At 41.3% G+C, this 23,791-nt stretch overlaps 1 protein-coding gene across 1 annotated transcript in view; it reads left to right on the top strand.

Moving 5' to 3' along the window:
• LOC129821473 (nebulin-like) overlaps nt 1-23,791 on the top strand; it is an 81,282-nt gene that overhangs the window by 28,019 nt on the left and 29,472 nt on the right. The window contains exons 49-102 of the mRNA XM_055879157.1: nt 2,193-2,300; nt 2,433-2,744; nt 2,832-3,035; nt 3,234-3,338; nt 3,452-3,559; nt 3,678-3,989; nt 4,128-4,331; nt 5,957-6,061; nt 6,228-6,335; nt 6,670-6,981; nt 7,107-7,310; nt 7,507-7,611; nt 7,791-7,898; nt 8,155-8,466; nt 8,602-8,805; nt 8,960-9,064; nt 9,189-9,296; nt 9,388-9,699; nt 9,841-10,044; nt 10,242-10,346; nt 10,581-10,688; nt 10,782-11,093; nt 11,311-11,415; nt 11,608-11,706; nt 11,900-12,001; nt 12,296-12,403; nt 13,557-13,868; nt 14,053-14,157; nt 14,313-14,417; nt 14,632-14,736; nt 14,956-15,063; nt 16,082-16,192; nt 16,817-17,014; nt 17,174-17,278; nt 17,503-17,607; nt 17,721-17,825; nt 17,939-18,046; nt 18,216-18,329; nt 18,470-18,667; nt 19,084-19,188; nt 19,352-19,456; nt 19,716-19,823; nt 20,033-20,140; nt 20,470-20,577; nt 20,805-20,909; nt 21,133-21,237; nt 21,476-21,574; nt 21,730-21,834; nt 22,068-22,172; nt 22,366-22,470; nt 22,607-22,711; nt 22,959-23,063; nt 23,371-23,475; nt 23,670-23,774. Coding sequence (XP_055735132.1) covers nt 2,193-2,300; nt 2,433-2,744; nt 2,832-3,035; nt 3,234-3,338; nt 3,452-3,559; nt 3,678-3,989; nt 4,128-4,331; nt 5,957-6,061; nt 6,228-6,335; nt 6,670-6,981; nt 7,107-7,310; nt 7,507-7,611; nt 7,791-7,898; nt 8,155-8,466; nt 8,602-8,805; nt 8,960-9,064; nt 9,189-9,296; nt 9,388-9,699; nt 9,841-10,044; nt 10,242-10,346; nt 10,581-10,688; nt 10,782-11,093; nt 11,311-11,415; nt 11,608-11,706; nt 11,900-12,001; nt 12,296-12,403; nt 13,557-13,868; nt 14,053-14,157; nt 14,313-14,417; nt 14,632-14,736; nt 14,956-15,063; nt 16,082-16,192; nt 16,817-17,014; nt 17,174-17,278; nt 17,503-17,607; nt 17,721-17,825; nt 17,939-18,046; nt 18,216-18,329; nt 18,470-18,667; nt 19,084-19,188; nt 19,352-19,456; nt 19,716-19,823; nt 20,033-20,140; nt 20,470-20,577; nt 20,805-20,909; nt 21,133-21,237; nt 21,476-21,574; nt 21,730-21,834; nt 22,068-22,172; nt 22,366-22,470; nt 22,607-22,711; nt 22,959-23,063; nt 23,371-23,475; nt 23,670-23,774 — 7,836 coding nt within the window. The remainder of the gene's footprint in view (nt 1-2,192; nt 2,301-2,432; nt 2,745-2,831; nt 3,036-3,233; nt 3,339-3,451; nt 3,560-3,677; nt 3,990-4,127; nt 4,332-5,956; nt 6,062-6,227; nt 6,336-6,669; nt 6,982-7,106; nt 7,311-7,506; nt 7,612-7,790; nt 7,899-8,154; nt 8,467-8,601; nt 8,806-8,959; nt 9,065-9,188; nt 9,297-9,387; nt 9,700-9,840; nt 10,045-10,241; nt 10,347-10,580; nt 10,689-10,781; nt 11,094-11,310; nt 11,416-11,607; nt 11,707-11,899; nt 12,002-12,295; nt 12,404-13,556; nt 13,869-14,052; nt 14,158-14,312; nt 14,418-14,631; nt 14,737-14,955; nt 15,064-16,081; nt 16,193-16,816; nt 17,015-17,173; nt 17,279-17,502; nt 17,608-17,720; nt 17,826-17,938; nt 18,047-18,215; nt 18,330-18,469; nt 18,668-19,083; nt 19,189-19,351; nt 19,457-19,715; nt 19,824-20,032; nt 20,141-20,469; nt 20,578-20,804; nt 20,910-21,132; nt 21,238-21,475; nt 21,575-21,729; nt 21,835-22,067; nt 22,173-22,365; nt 22,471-22,606; nt 22,712-22,958; nt 23,064-23,370; nt 23,476-23,669; nt 23,775-23,791) is intronic.

A 23,791-nucleotide genomic window follows, 5' to 3' on the forward strand; every position in this document is an offset into this window, starting at 1 on the left:
AGTCCATGGAGAATAAGAGCACCTCCTCCCAGCTGCCCACTGCACTGAGGCTAGGAAACACTGTCACTACCGATAAATCCACTATAATTGAGAATTTCAATAAGCATTTCTCTACGGCTGGCCATGCTTTCCACCTGGCCACCCCTACCCCAGTCAACTGCCCGGCACCCTCCACAGAAACCCGCCAAAGCCCCCACCATTTCTCCTTCACCCAAATCCAGATAGCTGATGTTCTGAAAGAGCTGCAAAATCTGGACCCCTAAAAATCAGCCGGGCTAGACAATCTGGACCCTCGCTTTCTAAAATTATCTGCCGAAAATGTTGCAACCCCTATTACTAGCCTGTTCAACCTCTCTTTCGTATCGTCTGAGATTCCCAAAGATTGGAAAGCTGCCGCGGTCATCCCCCTCTTCAAAGGGGGAGACACTCTAGACCCAAACTGCTACAGACCTATATCTATCCTACCCTGCCTTTCTAAGGTCTTCGAAAGCCAAGTTAACAAACAGATTACCGACCATTTCGAATCCCACCGAACCTTCTCTGCTATGCAATCTGGTTTCAGAGCTGGTCATGGGTGCACGTCAGCCACGCTCAAGGTCCTAAATGATATCATAACTGCCATCGATAAGAGACATTACTGTTCAGTCGTATTCATCGACCTGGCCAAGTCTTTCGACTCTGTCAATCACCACATTCTTATCGGCAGACTCAACAGCCTTGGTTTCTCAAATGACTGCTTCACCTGGTTCACCAACTACTTCTCTGACAGAGTTCAGTGTGTCAAATCTGAGGGCCTGTTGTCCGGACCACTGGCAGTCTCTATTGGGGTGCCACAGGGTTCAATTCCCGTGCCGACTCTTTTCTCTGTATACATCAATGATGTCGCTCTTGCTGCTGGTGATTCTCTGATCCACCTCTATGCAGACGACACCATTCTGTATACTTCTGGCCCATCTTTGGACACTGTGTTAACTAACCTCCAGATGAGCTTCAATGCCATACAACTCTCCTTCCGTGGCCTCCAACTGCTCTTAAATGCAAGTAAAACGAAATGCATGCTCTTCAACCGTTCGCTGCCCACACCCGCCCGCCCGCCCAGCATCACTCTCTGGACGGTTCTGACTTAGAATATGTGGACAACTACAAATACCTAGGTGTCTGGTTAGACTAAACTCTCCTTCCAGACTCACATTAGGCATCTCCAATCCAAAATTAAATCTAGAATCGGCTTCCTATTTCGCAACAAAGCATCCTTCACTCATGCTGCCAAACATACCATCGTAAAACTGACCATCCTACCGATCCTCGACTTCGGCGATGTCATTTACAAAATAGCCCCCAACACTCTACTCAACAAATTGGATGCAGTCTATCACAGTGCCATTCGTTTTGTCACCAAACCCCCATATACTACCCACCACTGCGACCTGTACGCTCTCGTTGGCTGGCCCTCGCTTCATACTCGTCGCCAAACCCATTGGCTTCAGGTCATCTACAAGTCTCTGATAGGTAAGGCCCCGCCTTATCTCAGCTCACTGGTCACCATAGCAGCACCCACCCGTAGCACACGCTCCAGCAGGTATATCTCTCTAGTCACCCCCAAAGCCAATTCCTTCTATGGCCGCCTTTCCTTCCAGTTTTCTGCTGCCAATGACTGGAATGAATTGCAAAAATCACTGAAGCTGGAGACTCTTACCTCCCTCACTAGCTTTAAGCACCAGCTGTCTGAGCAGGTCACAGATCACTGCACCTGTACATAGCCCATCTGTAAATATCCCATCCAACTACCTCATCCCCATACTGTATTTATTTATTTATCTTGCTCCTTTGCACCCCTGTATCTCTACTTGCACATTCATCTTCTGCACATCAATCACTCTAGTGTCTAATTGGTATATTGTAATTACTTCGCCACCATGGCCTATTTAATGCCATACCTCCCTTTTCTTACCTCATTTGCACACACTGTATAAAGATTTTCTTCAACTGTATTACTGACTGTATGTTTTGTTTATTCAATGTGTAACTCTGTGTTGTTGTATGTGTCGAACTGCTTTGCTTTATTCTTGGCCAGGTTGCAGTTGTAAATGAGAACTTGTTCTCAACTTGCCTACCTGGCTAAATAATGATGAAATTAAATACAATTTTGAAATACCCATATCTATGGATGTTTTATTTTCTTCTTCATACAGAACCAATACAGAAAAGCAATGGAAGAGGATAAGAAGAAGGGCTATGATTTGCGCAATGATGCCATTGCTATCATCGCAGCCAAGCACGGCAGGGAAATTATCAGTGATGTAAGTTCATTGAACATCTATCCATCGTAATCGATTATATTTCTTAACTATTTTATGACACAATATATAAAATGTACTTCTGGAAAATTAAGAGAATCCTCAACACTGCCATTTCATATTTGCTTTCTGTAGCACAAGTACAAGACTGGCTATCGTAAGCAGGTTGGCCACCACATTGGAGCGCGCTGCGTTGAGGATGACCCTCTGCTCATGCTGGCTATTAACTCAGCTAAGATTGCCAGTGATGCCCTGTACAAGAAGGACTTCCACCAGTCCAAAACCAAGTTCCACCTCCCATTGGACATGATGGCCTTTGAGTTGGCCAAAAAGAACCAGATTCAGGTCAACCATGCCAAATATGTAACTCGCCTGCACAACTGGACCTGTCTGCCAGACTCCAGTGATGTCGTCCATGCCAGACATGTCTATGACATAGCGAGTGATGTAAGTATGAATTAACTAGATCATGTTTTTCCAGTGTAATTGTTTTTATTCTGGCCATTTTGACCTTTGTGGTATTGTTGTGTCTAGGCTGTGTACAAGGCTGATCTCAAGAGCCTGCAAGGTATCGGATGGGTTCCTATCGGCTCACTTGATGTTGAGAAGGCAAAGAAAGCCACAGAGGTCCTGAGTGAGAAGCTGTATCGTCAGCACCCGAGCAACTTCAAGTTCACCAGCTCAGTTCAAGACATGGGAATGGTTTTGGCTAAACAAAATAATGATAATGCCAACAAGGTATTTGACTAACTGGTATATCTTTACTAATCCTTTGCCTTCGTATGTTTCCCCTGGTAGATTATATTCAAATAATGATTCCATAATTTAAACCTGCTTTAATGTAATCTGATCTCCCCTACTTTGCATTATATTTGAGCCAATGATATGAAGAGGCACTTAATGTTGTTAGTTTGAACTTGAAACTCGTTATTGCAGCAAGCGTACACTGAGGCCTGGGAGAAGGACAAGACCAAGAACCACATTATGCCAGATGCGATGGAAGTGGTTTTGGCCAATGCAAACAAGTCCAATTACAGTTGGGTAAGTAAATTATGGCACAAAGGTAACCCTGCTGATGAATGTATATGTTCCAAATCAATATTTGTTGTGGAGATTTCCATATATATGGACGTTTTATTTTCTTCTTCATACAGAACCAATACAGAAAAGCAATGGAAGAAGATAAGAAGAAGGGCTATGATTTGCGCAATGATGCCATTGCTATCATCGCAGCGAAGCACGGCAGGGAAATTATCAGTGATGTATGTACTTATTTTGTTATCACATTATCACAAAGGAACTGACTATATCAATACTGTGTATACCTTTAATTTACTGAAATCCCCATTACATACTTTCTACCTTTTTGGTTCGGTATAGTACAAGTACAAGGCAGGCTACCGCAAGCAGGTTGGCCACCACATTGGAGCCCGCTGCGTCGAGGATGACCCTCTGCTCGTGCTGGCTCTTAACTCAGCCAAGATTGCCAGTGATGCCCTGTACAAGAAGGACTTCCACCAGTCCAAGACCAAGTTCCACCTCCCATTGGACATGATGGCCTTTGAGTTGTGCAAGAAGAACCAGATCCAGGTCAATGACTTCAACTACAGAACTCGCCTGCACAACTGGACCTGTCTGCCAGACTCCAGTGATGTCGTCCAGGCCAGACATGTCTATGACATTAATAGTGAGGTAAGTTAAAAAAGTTAATTCCGCTATTTCCTGTAAAATGTTTACTCACATTGTTAATGAAGCACCCAGGACTGGTCAAACCCAGTAATAAAATGTTTGAGATGGCAACATGTAATGGGAGTATGATATCCCTGTTAGGCGGTGTACAGGGCTGACATGAAGTGGCTCAGGGGAATGGGATGGGTCCCTATTGGCTCACTTGATGTGGAAAAAGCCAAGAAGGCCGCCGAGATCTTGAGTGAGAGGAAATACCGCCAGCACCCCAGCACTCTGGCGTTCAAAAGCCCCCTCGACAGCATGGATATCGTTCTGGCCAAAAGTAATGCCCAGATCATGAACAAGGTAAACTTCAACTAACTTCTTCCAGCTAACTACACAGTTTCCTGTTACATCAATATTCAACACCAGCATTCAATTTGAGGTTTTATGGAGCTGCCATTCTCATATGATATCTTGCAGCATTTCTACAGTAAGGCATGGGAGGACAAGGTCCACCCCAACACCAAGTCCAAGACCCTATCTAATACAGTTGAAGTCAGAAGTTTACATACACCTTAGCAAAATACATTTAAACTCAGTTTTTCACAATTCCTGACATTTCATCCTAGTAAAAATTCTCTGTCTTAGGTCAGTTAGCATCACCACTTTATTTGAAGAATGTGAATTGTCAGAATAATAGTTGAGAGTGATTTATTTCAGCTTTTATTTCTTTCATCACATTCCCAGTGGGTCAGAAGTTTACATAAACTCAATTAGTATTTGGTAGCATTGCCTTTAAATTGTTTAACTTGGGTCAAACGTTTTGGGTAGCCTTCCACAAGCTTCCCACAATAAGTTTGGTGAATTTTGTCCCAGTCCTCCTGACAGAGCTGGTGTAACTGAGTCAGGTTTGTAGGCCTCCTTGCTCACAAACACTTTTTCAGTTCTACCCACACATTTTCTATAGGATTGAGGTCAGGGCTTTGTGATGGCCACTCCAATACCTGACTTTGTTGTCCTTAAGCCATTTTCCCACAACTTTGGAAGTATGCTTGACCTAAGACAGGGAATTTTTACCAGGAGTAAATGTCAGGAGTTGTGAAAAACTGAGTTTAAATGTATTTGGCTAAGGTGTATGTAAACTTCCGACTTCAACTGTAGATGCAGTATCTAATACATACACGGAGTGTTCAGCTCTTTCATAACATAGACTGCCCAGGTGAATCCAAGTGAAAGCTATGAACCCTGATTGATGCCACTTGTTAAATCCATTTCAATCAGTGTAGATGAAGGGGAGTAGACAGGTTGAAGAAGGATTTTTAATCTTCGAGACAATTGAGACAAGGATTGTGTATTTGTGCCATTCAGAATGTGAAATGACAAGACAAAAGATGAAAGTGCCTTTGAATGGGGTATGGTAGTAGGTGCCAGGCGCACCGGTTTGAGTGTGTCCCGCTTCCTCCCTGAGCGTGCGCGCACGCACAACATCTATTTCTATGGGCACAAGCACTGTTCATGACATAAATTGTTCACACTCTTCTTGTTGTTCGAGAGAATTTTGCAGGTTTAAAGCTTATTTCCTGCAATTCTACACATTTTGCCATTACATTTGGGGTGCAAATAACATTAAGCAGTTTTAAAGCCCATGTCTAATGTGCATTCATGTGATATTTGTGTGACCAAAAAATTACAACAAAATATATGGGCTTAAAAACCTAAATAAAAAATGGGCTAGTTGATCTGGACATTTCTGACAAGTTATAAATAGCTCTCTAAGGTATGCAATTACTGACATGACAAGAGGAACTGATGATGCACTACCCAATTTAGAAATTACACCTTGTGCATTCTGCTATTACAACTTTCAAGAGTAATTTTAAAGCCAGACTGAGTTGCTTAAAAATTATTTTTTAGGGGGGGGGGGTGCAAAACAAATATTATTGTTATTATTATTTTTCATAACATAACATTTTTATCTCGTGTTTCAGCGCCAGTATGTTGAACAATGGGATGCTGATAAGATCAAAATCCATGTCGGCAATGAGCTTCCAGAGCTTGTGCTGGCCAAGGCCAACGCGATCACCCTGAGCAACGTAGGTCCTCCTTACTTTACCTCAATCTGTTTTCGTTCACTCAAATTGATCTAGTTTTAGCTATATCTATATATGTACTGTATATCTGTCTAATCTATGTATCTCTCAACCTCTTCAATGTTTTGTGACTCGTTTTTTAAACGCTTGTTCTTTCTCCTTTTTATAGAAACTGTACAGACAAGGATTTGATGATACCATCAAGAAGGGCTATTACCTTCCTGTCGATGCAATCTCCGTCAAGGCTGCCAAGCACGGTAGAGAGATTATCAGCGATGTGAGTACTGTATTTTTGTCCCCCTTTTTTCACATGAATTTTTGTTCATAATTTGACCATTTCCAAAGCCTTAAGCTACATTATCATTGATGTAAGCAAACCTTTTAAGACATTTTCCTAATTATTAAAGTGCTAAGGAAGCGTTATACTAATAACCATTTCTGAATTGAATTCCTGAATCAATTAATGAAAGTGAATTACTCAGGCATAAATACACTTGGAATGTCTTCTGAAACACTGATACATTTATAAGGAAAGGACGTTCAATAAGTGCACCCTTGTCTGACTGAAGTTGGTACACAAACTCAAAATATGATCTTCTGATCTCTTTCAGTACAAGTACAAGGCTGGATACAGCAAGCAGGTTGGCCACCACATTGGAGCGCGCTGCGTTGAGGATGACCCTCTGCTCATGCTGGCTATTAACTCAGCTAAGATTGCCAGTGATGCCCTGTACAAGAAGGACTTCCACCAGTCCAAAACCAAGTTCCACCTCCCATTGGACATGATGGCCTTTGAGTTGTGCAAGAAGAACCAGATCCAGGTCAATGACTTCAACTACAGAACCAAACTGCACAACTGGACCTGTTTGCCAGACTCCAGTGATGTCGTCCATGCCAGGAGGGTCTACGATCTGCATAGTGACGTAAGCTTCTTCTCCATATACTGGATCAAATTCTTGTTTCTTTTCCATTAACCACTTACAATTGTTTTTATGTCTACAGTAAGTGTGATTGTTTTTTTGATTGACTGATGCTTTCCACCCTTCAGGCTGTCTACCATGCCGACATGGAGTTCATTCGAGGTACTGGCTGGGTCCCCATTGGCTCTCTGGACGTGTTGAAAGCCAAGAAAGCTGCAGAGATCCTGAGCGACCGCCTCTACAAGCAGAAACCAGATACTCTTAAATATACCACCGACATGCACTCCATGCCTATGGTGCTGGCCAAGGCTAATGCTGAGATCATGAACAAGGTTGGTGAAATGTTCAATACATAAATGCTTTTTGAACTATGTCTCTCACTCAGATCAGTGGTTTGGATGGTCAATCTTGCATTTCTGGTTGCTTGTTCCAAGAGTCTTTGGGTCTGACAATTGCGCTATTAAAATGGCATGTAATATTACCTTATTATTTTCTTATAACATAATAATGTTTTCTCTTGTTTTTCAGGGCAACTATGTTGCACAATGGGATGCTGATAAGATCAAAATTCACGTCGGCAATGAGCTTCCAGAACTTGTGCTGGCCAAGGCCAACGCGATCAACATAAGCAACGTAGGTCCTCTTTGCTTCCTTTGCTACATACATTACTATATTAGACTTTCAATAGCTGATGTGTGGCCAAAGACTTTATCTGAAGCTCTAGTAATTAATAATATCTCTAGTACTGTTCTAGTAATTATTAGTAATGTGTTGGCTTTGTTTCTAAGCTGTGTCTCTATATACTTTTTCAGAAAACATACAAATCCGAACTGGAGGAGATGTACAAGAAGGGCTATGACCTGAAAAACGATTGTATCGCCATCAAAGCTGCCAAGCATAGTAGAGAAATCATCAGTGATGTGAGTACAGGATGTTCCTCCTTTTTTCATATTATTTGAAAAATGTCAAGCAGTTGATGCAAACAGATTATCATAATTTATGTGATGTTGACTTAAAGTACAAGTATATACTATTTTGCCTTTATACAGTACAAGATGTCAGTACTTATTTTGTATTCACATTATCACAAAGGAACTGACTATATCAATACTGTGTACACTTTTAATTTACTGAAATCCCCATTACATACTTTCTACCTTTTTTGGTTCGGTATAGTACAAGTACAAGGCAGGCTACCGCAAGCAGGTTGGCCATCACATTGGAGCCCGCTGCGTCGAGGATGACCCTCTTCTCGTGCTGGCTCTTAACTCAGCCAGAATTGCCAGTGATGCCCTGTACAAGAAGGACTTCAACAAATCCAAGACCAAATTCCACCTGCCAGTGGACATGCTGACCATTGAACTGGCCAAGAAATGCCAGATTCAGGTCAACGACTTCAACTACAGAACTCGCCTGCACAACTGGACCTGTCTGCCAGACTCTAGTGATGTCGTCCAGGCCAGGAAGGTCTATGCTCTGCATAGTGACGTAAGTGGATTATGATCACTCATTAAGATTATGAGGTGTCGTATGTGCTACACCTATCATTTCAGACAAATATTATACCGCTGACGTTTACTTCCTGACCAATTGTTCTCTCTCTGTTGCTCTCATATAAAACAGGCTGTGTACAGGGCTGATTTGGAGTGGCTCAGAGGCACTGGCTGGGTCCCTATTGGCTCGATCGACGTTGAGAAAGCCAAGAAGGCCAGCGAGATCCTGAGCGAGAGGAAATATCGCCAGCACCCAAGCAACTTCAAGTTTACCGCCAAAACCGACGGCATGCCTTATGCCTTGGCTGCGGCCAATGCCCAGATAATGGACAAGGTAAAATTACTTATTTTTTTCTAGTGTGGAGGGAGATTGAACTCAGGTATGCATACATTCAGATTCACAGGATGCAGAGACTAATATTGAAAACAGAGGAATAGTGAAACACATTATTTTCTTATAATATTTCCATCCTTTTCTCATATTTCAGCGCCAGTATGTTGAACAGTGGGAGGCTGATAAGGTCAACATCCATGTCGGCAATGAGCTGCCAGAGCTTGTGCTGGCCAAGGCCAACGCGATCATCCTGAGCAACGTAGGTCTTCCTTACTTTGCCTCAAGCTGTTTTCGTTCACTCAAGTTGATCTAGTTTTATCTATCTATATGAGCTATAGGTCTCGCAACCTCTTCAATGTTTTAGATTTTTGGTGTTATTTCAGAAACTCTACCGTGAAGGATTTGACGAGATGATCGGACAGGGCTATCACCTGGATAAGGATGCCATTGCTGTCCAACATGCCAAGAAGGGCAGAGAGATCATCAGTGATGTAAGTTTGTATATCCATCTCCTCTGAATGAGCATAGACAGCAATCATTAAAAAAACAACTCAATACTTAGCTAGTCCTCTCTTTTTTCAGTACAAGTACAAGGCCGGCTTCCGCAATCAGTGTGGCCACCATGTTGGAGCCCTATGCATTGAGGATGACCCTCTGCTTGTGATGGCTGCCAATGCCGCCAGGATTTCCAGTGATATTCTCTACAAAAAGGACTTCCACCTTACCAAGACCAAGTTCCATCTCCCACTTGACATGATGTCCTTCGACTTGGCCAAGAAAGGCCAGTCCCAAATCCAAGAATTCTCCTACAGAACTAAACTGCACAACTGGACCTGTATGCCAGACAACACTGATGTTGTCCAAGCCAGGAAGGTCTACGATCTGCATAGTGACGTAAGTACACAGAGAATTACAGTCCAATCCGTATTGTCTATTGCTGGATCCTAACCTATCGACCATTGAAGTTCAACCAACTATTACACTACTATCCCATCAGGAGTAATGATTACCTGAACCATGGTTCCTTTCTTCCAGGCTGTGTACAGGGCTGATCTGGAGTGGCTCAGAGGGTGCGGCTGGTTGCCCCAGGGTTCTGTGGATGTCATTAAGGCAAAAAATGCCCAAACCATCCTCAACGAAAGGCTGTACCGCCAGCCCCCCAGCTCTATCAAGTTCACCAGTGTCATTGACTCTCCAGAGATTGTCCTGTCGAAGCAGAATGCTGAGACCCTCAGTGGTGTGAGTACTTTGTTTTTTCCTATTAAAGTGTCCTTCTTGAGTAGCCAAACCTAACCTGTTATCTTGGTCTCTTTGTAAAAATGCATTTCTAGTAACAGTAGAGATCGATATTTTGTGAAATATAGAGCTAGTCTGCGATAACAATGGTTGGATTTATCATTAACTCTTTGATTGTGTGTGTTTGTTGCTTTTCACAGAGGAAATATAGAGAGGTTTGGGATACTGAGAAGACCAATATCCACCTGAACAATGACCTACCTTCTATTGTGCTGTCCAAGGCTAATGCTATCGCCATCAGCAACGTACGTCTGGTTCACTGAACGCTTTTCGAACTGCCAAGGCACATACTGTGTCTTTTGTTTAATTTAATCTATTTTCAGAGTGCAATGAACATATTCAGTCAGCAATAATATAAAGACATTGATTCAGATACACATATAAAGAAACCTGTAGCGATTTTTGGTTCATATGCATATAACAGTGCGCCCAGATATTATTATTTGACTCACTGACTCAATGTTCTTTCCATTTCACAGAAACTGTACACTAAGGATTGGGATGCTGACAAGGCTAAGGGATACCACATCAAGGAGGATGCCATCGCTGTGCTGAAGGCCAGAAAATCTAGAGACATCATCAGCGACGTAAGAGAAAATAACTGCGTCCATTTCATTTAGGTCACTTGATTCAATGGAGTCAGTGGAATTAACTCCCTGATCCCCCCTTTTTTCACTCAGTACAAATACCACGAGGGCTACCGCAAGCAGGTTGGCCACCACATTGGAGCCCTCAGCGTCAATGATGACCCTCTGATCATGTTGGCTCTGAACTCAGCCAAAATTGCCAGTGATGCCCTGTACAAGAAGGACTTCAACAAATCCAAGACCAACTTCCACCTCCCAGTCGACATGCTGACCATTGAACTGGCCAAGAAATGCCAGGTCCAGGTCAACGACTTCAACTACAGAACTCGCCTGCACAACTGGACCTGTCTGCCAGACTCCACTGATGTCGTCCAGGCCAGGAAAACCTATGATCTGCAGAGCGATGTGAGTTCCTCTTTTTATCCCTCTATCATATTGTAATTATATGGTCATGATAATGTTTTATGTGCTATATTCGCCTGAGAGTATTTCAGAGACATCCTTATCTCATACATCTTTGTTGATTTTAACCCTCTGTTCAGTCGTATCTGGGAAAGGCAATCAGTATTTAGTGGCACGTTGACCCCTATGCCAATACAAACACCCTGTTGTCTTTTCCCAGGCTGTGTACAAGTCTGATCTGGAGTGGCTGAGGGGATGTGGTTGGAACCCCCATGAGTCTGTGGGGGTCTTGAAAGTGAAACACGCCCAAGCGGTCCTGGCTGAAGTAAGTAATACAATATATGTCATGTAATAATTACATATATGAACTTGAAAATAATATATATAGTAATATATGCCACCAAGTGTCTGTCATCTACCTGATCATTTTTATTGTGGACAGAAAAAGGTTCATATGCAATGAAATTGATTGACGCTTGATGTTGGTTTGACTGTTGTTGCCGATGTTGTCTTGCAGAGAGGTTACCGCGTCAAGTTGGATCAGCAGACGTTCACGGCTCCTGTGGACCGAATGGACCTGGTTTGCGCTAAGAACGCTGCAGATATCCTCAATGAGGTGGGTGGGGACATGGGCCAATTCTTATATGTTACAACACATGAAAGAATCACAATGTTTTTTTTTTCTGTTGGGTATGGCTATCAAAATGATGAAATAAAAACGTTGGACTATTGAAGCAACTCTTAGAGCCAATAATTATCATCATAAGTACAATACTAATCATTTGCTTTTGTGTTTTGATTTTGTGCAGGCTAATTACCGTGCACTCTGGCACACGGAGAAGACTAAGTACACGATCACAGACACCCCAGTACTGGCAACAGCAAGAGAGGTGGCCAAGAATCTCCATCCAGTAAGATAACTTTTCTTTCTTTACATCAAGCCTTTCCCTACACCCGCAATAACATCTGCTAAATATGTGTATGTGACCAATACAATTTGATTTGATTTGATCAGGGTGCTCAGACATTTGAAAAGCTCAAAATGCCTTTTCCAGTCTGAATAAAGCTTCAACGATACTGAAGGTAGAGGGGAACTCGAAGAAGAAATGCTCATAAGACGTGGTGTAGTCACAAAATATTACCATTACTTCCTGTAATTTACGGTCCTACTTCCTGTAATTTATGGTCTATCTTACCGTTCACAGAAACTGTACACCAAGGACTGGGATAAGGTCAAAGCCACCGGCTTCTTCATGCCCGGAGATGCTGTTCCCATCAAGCAGTGCATCCACAACAATAAAGTCCAGAGCGATGTGAGTATCACTGTTTTCACCTTTATTTTAACAGGTTATTGAGGTCAAAAATACTTATCTCATCTGAATGTAAATGTAATGGAACAGTAAGTGTCTGTTCACTCCTGATAAAGATAACATTAACTACATAATTTACTTAAGTTCCTAACTTTGTAGTGTTTAAGTGACTCAAACTATCCATTCACTCAATACCGTTTTAATTCTAAATGCTTAGATCTCTATTGCAGTATGTATGAATAAACAGTAAATTAAATCCCACTGAGTATGGAGCTTTGAATTTAATTTTATAATTTTATTAGGATCCCCATTAGCGGACACCATGACGTCAGCTTATCTTCCTGGTGTCCAACCTAACAAGACATTACAAACAATTACAATTTACATTAAGACATAACCGACATTCAACAAGTTTGTTATGACATATATTTAACATTCAGTAGATGCTCTTCAGAATAAGTCTCTGTCCAGTCATATGGTCCATCGCATTAGATGTTCTTTTATTATTTTATTGAAGGTGGATTTACTTTTGCCTCCTGAGAAATGTGAGTTGGTTAGGAATTCCATTCAGTGATGGCTCTGTAAATTACTGTAGATATGAGGAGATTTGTCCTTGGTCTGGGGGTTATCAGATTACCTAAACTTGCCTGTGTGGTTTGGTGGTTATGTTTGTTGCTGGTATACACTAATTTGTATAAAAAGTACTTTGGTTTCTTGAAAAATATTACGTTCCTCAAGAAATTTAAAAGACTGCTAGTAATTTGCTTTCAACAGGAAGCCATGATGATGCATTCCTTTAAAAAAAAAAAATATGGATAGAACAATGAGGAGCTAATCTGGCAACCCTGTTTTTTAGGAGCTGAACAGTACTCTAAGTGTGACAGGACCAAAAATGAAATCACCTGATTCAAAATGCTGGATGTTAAATACTCAGAACATTTTCTTGTTATAGCAATGCCCTTACCCATTTTAATGACAATGTTATCTATATGCTCAGACCAGGATAGAGCTGTGTCCAACGTGACGCCAAGTAGTTTGGTCTATTTAACTTGTTCTACAGGCATCCATTCATCGCCAAATTTAATTGAGGGTCACCAGCAAGTATATTTCTTGTACCAAATACAATACTTTGACACTTGCTTGTTCTCTTTCACAGCACAAATACAAGGCAGAATACCGTAAGCAGGCCGGCCATCACATTGGAGCCCGCTGCGTCGAGGATGACCCTCTGCTCATGCTGGCTCTGAACTCAGCCAAGATCGCCTCTGATGCCCTGTACAAGAAAGACTTCAATAAGTCCAAGACCAAGTTCCATCTGCCAGTGGACATGCTGTCTTTCGAGCTGGCCAAGAAATGCCAGGTCCAGGTCAATGACAAACACTACAGGACCCATCTACACAACTGGACCTGTCTGCCAGACTCCACTGACGTCAAACAGGCCCGCAAAGCGTACGACCTTCAGAGTGACGTGAGTAGAATATCTCCTCTCTCTCTCTCTCTCTCTCTCTCTGTCTCTCTTGCCCTATCTCTCTCTCTCTTCTCTACCCGTCTCTCTCTCTTTCTCACCCCCGCTCTCTCTCTCTCTCCCTAATAAAATCAGGAAAATACCTAGAGATAAGATGATGGTTTGTCTAACTCTCCTCTGTCTGCAGTTTGTCTACAAGGCCGATCTGGAATGGCTCCGTGGCTGTGGATGGATGGCTGCAGACTGTGTCGATCACGTCAAAGTTAGGAATGCCCAGAAGATCATGAACGAGGTAAGCTCCTCTATCTGTATCCAAGCTGTTTTTGGTATGGTTATTGGTTTCATTGGGCACATTCTGCTCCTCAAATGTCAGTCATTAGTACTGCATGTGTTTGCTACCCTTCAGGGAATTCTTACCACGTCTCTCTCTCTACTGTCATTTTGCAGAGGCTTTACAAGAAGGATGCCAAAGACAACTTTGCCAAATACACACACATCGTGGATCGTCCTGAGATTATCCTGGCCACCATCAATGCTTTTAACCTCAGTGATGTGAGTGAATCATTTTACGAGTTTAGCTTATACAGTATGTTAAGAAAGACAAAAAACGACTTAGTCTTTGGATGTCTTTTGTTGGATGCACATTTTCTCTGTTTCAGATAGCCTTTGACCCATACCTAAGCTTAGAGAAACATGAGGATGTTGTGTTGTGTGGGTTGTTTCGATTTGATCATGACCTGTGCCTATATGTCCTTCTGTTGTAAAGCTGAAGTACAAGGAGACCTTCAACGCAGAGAAGGGCAAGTACATCGGCTCAGAGGACACACCCCAGCTGGCCCATAGCAGAGAGGTCGCCAAGGTCATCAGTGAGGTAAAGTACTCTACATCCATAGGATTTGGTCTTCATAGGAACACCTATCTGCACAAATGTCCAATTTTATATGCAAATGATATTTTTTATAATGTTGATAATAATTGTAATAATATTGTTTAAACTAATACATTTTAAAATGTTGATGTTATTAAACAAAAATGTTTTATCTGTAACTTCTGATTTTGACATTGAGGATTGTTTTGATGTCATTTGTAGAAATACTACAAACTGGCCTGGGACGAAAGCAAAGCCACTGGTTACCAGCTCGACCCTCAGTACATTCCTGTAGTCGGAGCCAAGAAGAACAGGGAGATCGTCAGTGACGTGAGTCTAATTTACATCCTCTTGACAATCAACAATACAAAATTATGATTAACTATAAAGAATATGATGATTATTACTATAAGTGTAAGGGGTGCGTAACCGGTGGCAGCGAAGTCAGATGCAGGAGAGCAGAGCTAAGTAATAGCCGAAGCAGTTTAATAGCAAAACCAACGGCATAAAGAGTAACAAGACATGGGTAAAAAAAAACGTGCACAAGCACTTACAACAAACAATTCCGCACAAAGACATGGGGGGAACAGAGGGTTAAATACACAACACATAATGAGGGAATGAAAACCAGGTGTGTGGGAAAACAAGACAAAACAAATGGAAAATGAAAAATGGATCGGCGATGGCTAGAAGACCGGTGACGTCGACCGCCGAACACCGCCCGAACAAGGAGAGGAACCGACTTCGGTAGAAGTCGTGAAAATAAGATATATATAATATTTAAAGAGCAACAAACACAACGGACTTTAGTACTATTAAATCTAATTAAAATAGTTAAATGCGTGTTTGTTAAATTATTAACTATAAAGAATATGATGATTATTACTATAAGATATAAATAATACTTAAAGAGCAACGAACACAACGGACTTTAGTACTATTAAATCTAATTCAAATAGTTAAATGCGTGTTTGTTAAATGATTAACTATAAAGAATATGATGATTATTACAAACAATCTTATAAACTGGGTGGTTCGAGCACTGAATGCTGATTGGCTGACAGCCGTGGTATATAAGACCGTATACCACGGGTATGACAAAACATTTATTTTTACTGCTCTAATTACATTGGTAACCCGTTTATAATAGCAATAAGGTTTCAGGGGTTTTGTCGTGCCTAAGAACAGCCCTTAACCGTGGTATATTGGCCATATACCACACCCCCTCAGGCCTTATTGCTTAAGTAACTGCTAGTGGTTGCATATGTTGTTGTGGTAACGGAGCTCTTTACTCCCTGCAATCATTGATGACAAAAGTTTTTTTTCCTTTGAAACTGAAACCTTTCAGGCTAAGTACCATGACGCCCATGAGAAGGCCAAGGGCCACTACCTGGCTGGCACCCTGGTGGACTTCCCTGAGGTGATACGCTGTGGAGAACAGGAGAAACAGAAGGGCCTGGTAAGATATGATACTGCTATATTACTATAGTATATCTACACTATATCTAGTAAGAAATAATACTGCTATAATACTTTAGTGTATCTACAGTATATCTAGTAAGATATAATACTGCTATAATACTGTAGTATATCTACAGTATATCTAGTAAGATATAATATTGCTATAATACTGTAGTATATCTACAGTATATCTAGTAAGATATATTATACTGATAACCTACACAGCATAATCTAGTAAATCACTCACAAGATAATCCGCAAAGATACAATAAGACAACAGCAGCTCATCATTAAGAATTTGTTCTTAAATGACTTACCTGTATAAATAAACGTTTTAAAAGATACTCTGTTGGAACCAGGAATATGCCATATTTACTCCTTAGATATGCTTTCCTATGTATAGTTCTATCATGTTCTTCTATTTATTTATTTTTCTTCCATTTAATATGTTTTTACTTGCTTATATTCTTATTTTGTTGTTGCAATGTTGAGAGGTGAACCTGCATGTAAGCATTTAATTGTACTCTGTACAACACGTGCATAGGACAAATACACTTTCATTTGATTTGATTATATTTTTGATTTGAAAATAATCCACACAGTGCGCTGTTCTTTCTTCCAGAGGGATTACCAGAAGGAGTATAACACCAACAAGATCAAGAACCACATCCCCGCTGACATCATTCCCAACGTGGTGGCTAAGAGGTCTCAGGACATGCTCAGTGATGTGCTGTACCGCACCTACCTGCACAACTGGACCTGCCACCCCGAACAGGAGGACGCTATCAGAGCCCGCAAGAACAATGAGATCCTGAGCGATGTACGTTTCAAGATTAATAGATTTTAAAGTGTATTTCGCAAAAGGACACAACACATCTTTAGTTAGCTACACTACCCCACACTATCACAGTATTTGTAAAATCATATCAAATCCAACTATCTGAACTCTGCATTGTGGTATTGTCTATCTGTTTGCTAGGTGTACTACAAAGATGACCTGAACTGGATGAAGGGTATTGGTTGCTATGTCTGGGACACACCTGAGATTGTCCGCGCCAAGAATGCCTACCTGCTGCAGAGCGAGGTGAGTAGCAAGATAACTTACTGTCATTTATACCAATGATTTACCTAGTCTTTTGTTTGCTATTGATTGAATACCAGTCTATCATAAATGGATAAATACATATATATTTTATCATAAAAATACTTTAAGACAATAAAAAATAATAGTGATAGAGACTACTTCAAAAGGATTATTCCTGCTTGGGGACTATGGTTTATTAACCCTCTGCATTTGTTTTCTTGCAGCTCAAATACAAAGAGGAGGGTAAGAAGGAATTCAACAACTACTCCATCGTGACAGACACCCCTGCCTATGTGACTGCTATCCTGGGTCACACCTGGGCCAGTGATGTGAGTGTCAGATGTACTGTACAGAAATAAATACTATACTATACATCACTTCTAATAGTATAGAGATGTATAAAACCCGCTTTGTATCAAAACATATGCTCTTATCTCAACAGCTGAACTACAGGGAGGCTTACCATAAGGAAAAACATATGTATACCACAATTCTGGATACCTACGACTACGTACGCAACGCCAACCTCAAGCACATCTACAGCACCGTAAGTGTGGCTCTACTGTAGACGTACACTGTGTCTCCAAATACTGTAATGTTTACCTATTAGGATTGAAATGCCTCATTTATGATGTTTATGTTTTATTTTGTGTCATCTAGAAAATGTATACATCTGCCTGGGACCAGATCAAGGCTAAGGGTTACACGCTGCCATCAGACTCCCATGCCATGAAACACGCCAAACAACAGAAGGTCATCCTCAGCAGTGTGAGTTCAACGTATCACCCTTTATAGTCTAAGACCCTTTTGACTTTTGATGTTCCTCATTTGCTTGAACTTGTTGTTGAGGATTATCAGTCGTCACATACATAAAAGTTGCATGTACATTGTCAAAGCCCACTACACAAACCTACCCATATGATGTCCTCCCCTATAGGTCAAATACAGGGAGGATTATGAGAAGTTCAAGTCCCTCTACAGTCTGCCCAAGTCCCTGGAGGACGACCCAGAAACTCTCCGCTGCCTCAAAGCCGGACAGATGGGTCTTGACGTAAGTCTTGTTGCCTTTTTTCGTTATCGCCTCTTTACTTTACTGTCTTCCATATGGCAGTCAAACACATTGATCTTCAATCAATGGAAATGTACACACACATAATAACATAATGGTTTATGTACCCTCCCTACATGTAGCGGTTGTACAAGGCAGACTATGAGAAGACCAAGGCCAAGAACCACATCCCTCCCGACATGCTACATGTCTTGTCAGCCCGTCAAACTCAGAACCATGTCAGTGAGATCGGTTACAGGAAGTACCTGCACCAGTGGATCTGTATGCCTGATATGCAGGTGTACGCCCAGGCACGCAAGGTCAACGAGCAGCTCAGCGACGTGAGTCATCTGAACTTTGAATATTTTAATAAACTTTCTTTATGTGGAAAACTGTATATATTGGGTTTTCACATTGCATTTAATGACAATTTCATGTGAAGTTAAATGATTCAATTGAATAGACTTTTTTTCCCTTACTTATTATAAACAATATTGTTGTTTATAATAACATATATATTAAATGTTCTTCAGGAAGACCTAGAGGACTTTTATTTTCTTTAATTTGGGGTTATAGTAATTTATTTAGGATCCGGTAGAGTGTGTTAGAAAAAGTAACTAATATTGGTGATTATTTCTAAACTATTGTGACATAGTTATACATAGTTTTATTAGGTAGTTCAGAGTTATAGTTCCCAAATGCTGTACTTCTTCTTGCTTGTCCTTATGACTTCTATAACTTTCCTGTGGCTCCCCAGGTCTTCTACAAGGATGACCTGAACTGGCTGAAGGGAATTGGCTGCTATGCTTGGGACACCCCTGAGATCTTGCGCGTCAAGGCTGCTGACAACCTGCAGAGCGAGGTAAACTCCCTCCCCATGCCTCTCATCTATCGTTCTTCATCTGTCTTTCCTCTCCTCTCCTCTCTCCTCTCCTCTCTTAATCTAATGACTGGAGGAAAATGATTCCCTCCACAGATGTGGACATTGATGTGGATGTATTTGTGTATTTGTTCTTGTCTTCCAGAACAAGTACAGAGCCAAGGGCATTGAGGCATTCAAGGAGTACTCTATGGTCATCGACACTCCTACCTATGAAACAGCCAAACAGAGTGCTCAGAACCTGAGCGATGTGAGTACTGTCGCTAAAGATTCTTATTTTTCTATCAACATCTTGTTGTTTTATTTAACCCTTATTTAATCAGAGTTCACTTCCTGGTCCAGGCTCTCATTTTTGTACTGTCTCTCTTCCCTACTCTGTCTCCCCTGTATATCCAACTGTCTCAATAAACAAAACAAAAAATCTAATATATATATATATATATATGTCAATTCTAATTATTTTCATGATGGAGCATATGAAGTTCTCCTCTCTCCTCTCATGTTCTCAGCTCCACTACCGTAATGACTACGTCACCAATGTCAAGGGAACTAACTCCTCCCCCGCTATCACCGTTGACACAGAGAGGGCACGCCTGGCCAACTACAACCAGAGTGATGTAAGATATCTTCCATCCTCACTTCTTTTTTGGGGATAATTTCTTTACTTTAAGTACACTCTTACAAAACATACCTCACTCGTAACTTTCAAAAATGCATAAATAGTAACTACTCCCTCAAACTGTTTATAGAAGTAAAATATGCTTGTTTTATTATGATTCTCATATCTTATGTCCTTCTGTTTTTCCTCTCTCATGATTCTCCTCAGAACTTCTACAAAGAGGCCAACAAGAACTTCATGCCTACTGGCTACTCTCTACCCCACGACAATCCTCTCATGAAGCAGGCTAAGCACAACACCATCGTTGTTAGCAGCGTAAGAAAGACACAACAAATCTTTTATTCAATGTTCATCTATTCGTTTTTTTTTACTTGAACCGTCCCCCCCAAAATAGAGAAAAGCCCCCTACCTTGTGTATAAAATATGAACCATTAAGATTCTCATTGAGGTAATTATCACACAAGAAAATCTATTCAGATTCAAACTTTCAGTTATGAGAGGCACGTACTGTGTCACTCACACTTGTCTTCTGTACTGTAGCTAGGTGAAGTAGAAGGAAGCCTATAGATGTAGTTACCATAAAATGTTATATATCGTATCTCTATGGTAGGAACTCACACGTGGAATTCTGTTGTGTTGTGTAGGTGAAGTACAAGAATGACTATGAAAAGTCAAAGGCTACGAACTACACCCTAGACCCAGAAGGTGTCAGCTTCGTCAACATCAGGAACGCCAACAAGGTCACCAACCCGGTAAGATTACAAACATCTACCCCCACTAATTGGAAAAATATCATAATTGATGAATTATTCAATTTGATTGATGATCCATCTATGTGGCTATTTGTTATGAGTCCCTTGAATGATGTTGAGTCATTATAGCTGTGTACAGTCCAAGACCCTGGAATGTGGGTATCATTAAAATGATTATTTGGGGTGTAGTGGTGATGTTATTTCCCCTCTCCATCTGTCTGTCCCAGCGTCTGTACCGTGAGCTGTATGAGAAGGAGAAGGATAAGGTCCACAGCACCTACGACACACCTGAGATCAGACAGGTCAAGATGACCCAGAAGGCCGTCAGCGACGTACGTGACCTTTTGTCATCCTGTCATTATCACTCCTAGACTATTGTCATTGATGTTTGTTACTATTACTTAGTGTTGATGCTTGCTACAAGACTAATTCATCATGATTATCTCTGTTTTCATTCATACACTTCTTTTCAAAACTATTTAATTTGTTTGTTCTCTTTGCTGTGAAGTTTGCCACGTGTTCTAAGTACTGTGTGTCTCCCTTTGTTCCGTGAAGTTGTGTTACAAGGAGAAGTATATCGCCAACAGAGGCACCATGATCCCCATGGGCATCACTCCCCAGATGATACACTGCAACCACGTCAACGAGATCACCAGTGACGTACGTGGCCCAATAACATTCACACAAAACAATGCAGCCAAGCAACTTCTAAAACATGCTATATTTAGGCTATACAACCAATTAAATATGTTTTTTTCAATGAAAACTTAAGTTAACTTCAGTGAGGATACGGGAAGAATTTCATTGATAGGTTATTGTTACTTTACCAAATCCCTCCATGCCTATTGAATGATTATACAGTAATGTAACCATTGTCTGTCTCTGTTTCCATCACCAGCTGAGATACAAGGAGGACCTTCTGTGGCTGAGAGGCGTTGGCTGCTTCCTGTATGACACACCTGAGATGATCACTGTCCGCAACATTAGCAAGTTCAGGGTAGATAGCCTTTCCTTTCTTTTTCATTGTATCATGGCTTCAATCAGCAATCAAAGGAGCTAAGTATACACAATCTGCAAATACTGTAAATAATATGTCTATACTATGCTTATAATACATCTGCTAATCCATATTAATTTGTCTCTCCAAAACAGGCCAACTATGATGTTGAGGCAAAGAAGAACCGTGCCAACTTCACTGTAGTCCTGGGCACACCAGAGTACCAGCGCATCACTGAGCTCAAGACCCACATGAGCAACGTGAGTCATCTTCACTATCATATCTCCCACCATTTTCCACATATATATATATATTATTATTATTATATAATATTATAATATACAGTACAATATATTAACACAATACAGTAAAACGTCCATTAACTGCCATTATACGAGGTTGATGCTTGTTGGAGACTCAGCTTGTAATGGAAGACTCAGGTCTGTCTTTCTGTCTAAATTGCCAATGTTAACCTTTAACCTCTCGTCCTCAGCTGATGTACAGAGCAAAAGGCAATGTGGAGAAGACCAAGTGCACCACCACCCTGGACTCCCTTGAGGTCCAGAGAGTCAAATGGGCCCAACAGCTCAGCAACAAGGCAAGTCCAAAGGAGATGCCCACAGTTGTTTTGTGTGTTTCATCTTAGCTCTCACAGATACAATAAACCTGCTTAACTCTTTGAAGGACTGATAGCTGTGTTAAGATTTCTATTGATGCCAACTTAAAGCACAACAATGACAAAAAGGTTCAAAGAAAGAGATTTCTGACGGTTCTGTTATTGTTAATTACAGTTTATGTACACTGACCTGGCCTCCAAGGAGAGAGCCCACTTCACTCCGGAGATCAACACCCCCATAATGGACCACGCCAGGGCTATGAAGGTGGTCTTCAGCGAGGTAAGTCTTTCCAACGTAATTTCTCCAACATTCCTCTATCACCACTATATTGCCCTTCTTATGTCCCAGTATGATACCATATTATTTGCCCTTCACCACTGCTCTAACACAGTTTCTCCTCTGTTTCTTCCCCCAGATCAAATACAAAGATCAGTATGAGAAGATGAAGCACAAGTATACCAGCATCCATGACACACCCATCCTCGTCCGGGCCAAGAAGGCCTACCTACAGTCCAGTGATGTGAGTATGCTCTCTGGTGATCCCTGCTCCTCCTCTACTGCCTCTGGTCTTTAAGTTGTCCTTCTTACAAATGACAGACCTATGTACTTCTCTCTCTCTCTCTCTCTCTCTCTCTCTCTCTCTCTCTCTCTCTCTCTCTCTCTCTCTCTCTCTCTCTCTCTCTCTCTCTCTCTCTCTCTCTCGCTCTCTCTCTCTCTCTCTTTCTCTCTATCTCTTTCTCTCTCTCTCTCTCTCTCTCTCTCTCTAGCTGCGCTACAAGGAGAGCTTTGAGCAGGCCAAGGGTCACTACCACAGCGTCAAGGATGCCCTGGACATCGTGTGTCACCGCAGGGTAACCGATGACATCAGCGAGGTCAGTCAATCAGAAGAGATCTCCCCAGCAACCAAAACTGGTTGAAATGACATCCCTACAACCAGTTTACGAACAGTAATCTGTGTTTTAAGGAAGTTGTATCAACCTGCTGGCTCAGAGCCACCCAATAGGATTATTTGGTCTATTAAATGGACTCCATTTGGTATGTGGTTTTTGCCAAACACTGTATACACACGTATGTTATCATACAGATAAAAGACACTTCTCTCTCTCAACACAGGTCAAATACTGTATACACATATGTTATCATACAGATATAAGACAATTCTCTCTGTCCTTCACACAGGTCAAATACAGAGAGAAGTACAACAATACTCTGGGTACGTGGAGATCCATCCCCGACCGTCCCGAGTTCTTCCACAGCAAAATCATCTATAATAACGTCAGCGACGTGAGTGGTGTCAATTTAACATCAGAAAATACCATCGCAGCATAATCACTGTATTGTCAATTCCAATACATTTGAGTGCTTACAATGTGTAGTTTACCATAGAAAGATTGCATTGTCCATTTCAGCGTATTAGAATACTTTAACCTGTTTGTTTTTGCATGACCCAAAACATGAATATATCTGTCTAACATTAGATCAAGTACAAGGAGGACCTGGATTGGCTGAAGGGTATTGGCTGCTACGTGTGGGACAGACCTGAGATGGTCCAGGCTGAGAAGAACAAAAGCCTCTACAGTGAGGTAAGAATTTAGGACAG

The sequence above is a fragment of the Salvelinus fontinalis genome, chromosome 23, assembly GCF_029448725.1.
Source record: "Salvelinus fontinalis isolate EN_2023a chromosome 23, ASM2944872v1, whole genome shotgun sequence".
NCBI lineage: Eukaryota > Metazoa > Chordata > Actinopteri > Salmoniformes > Salmonidae > Salvelinus > Salvelinus fontinalis.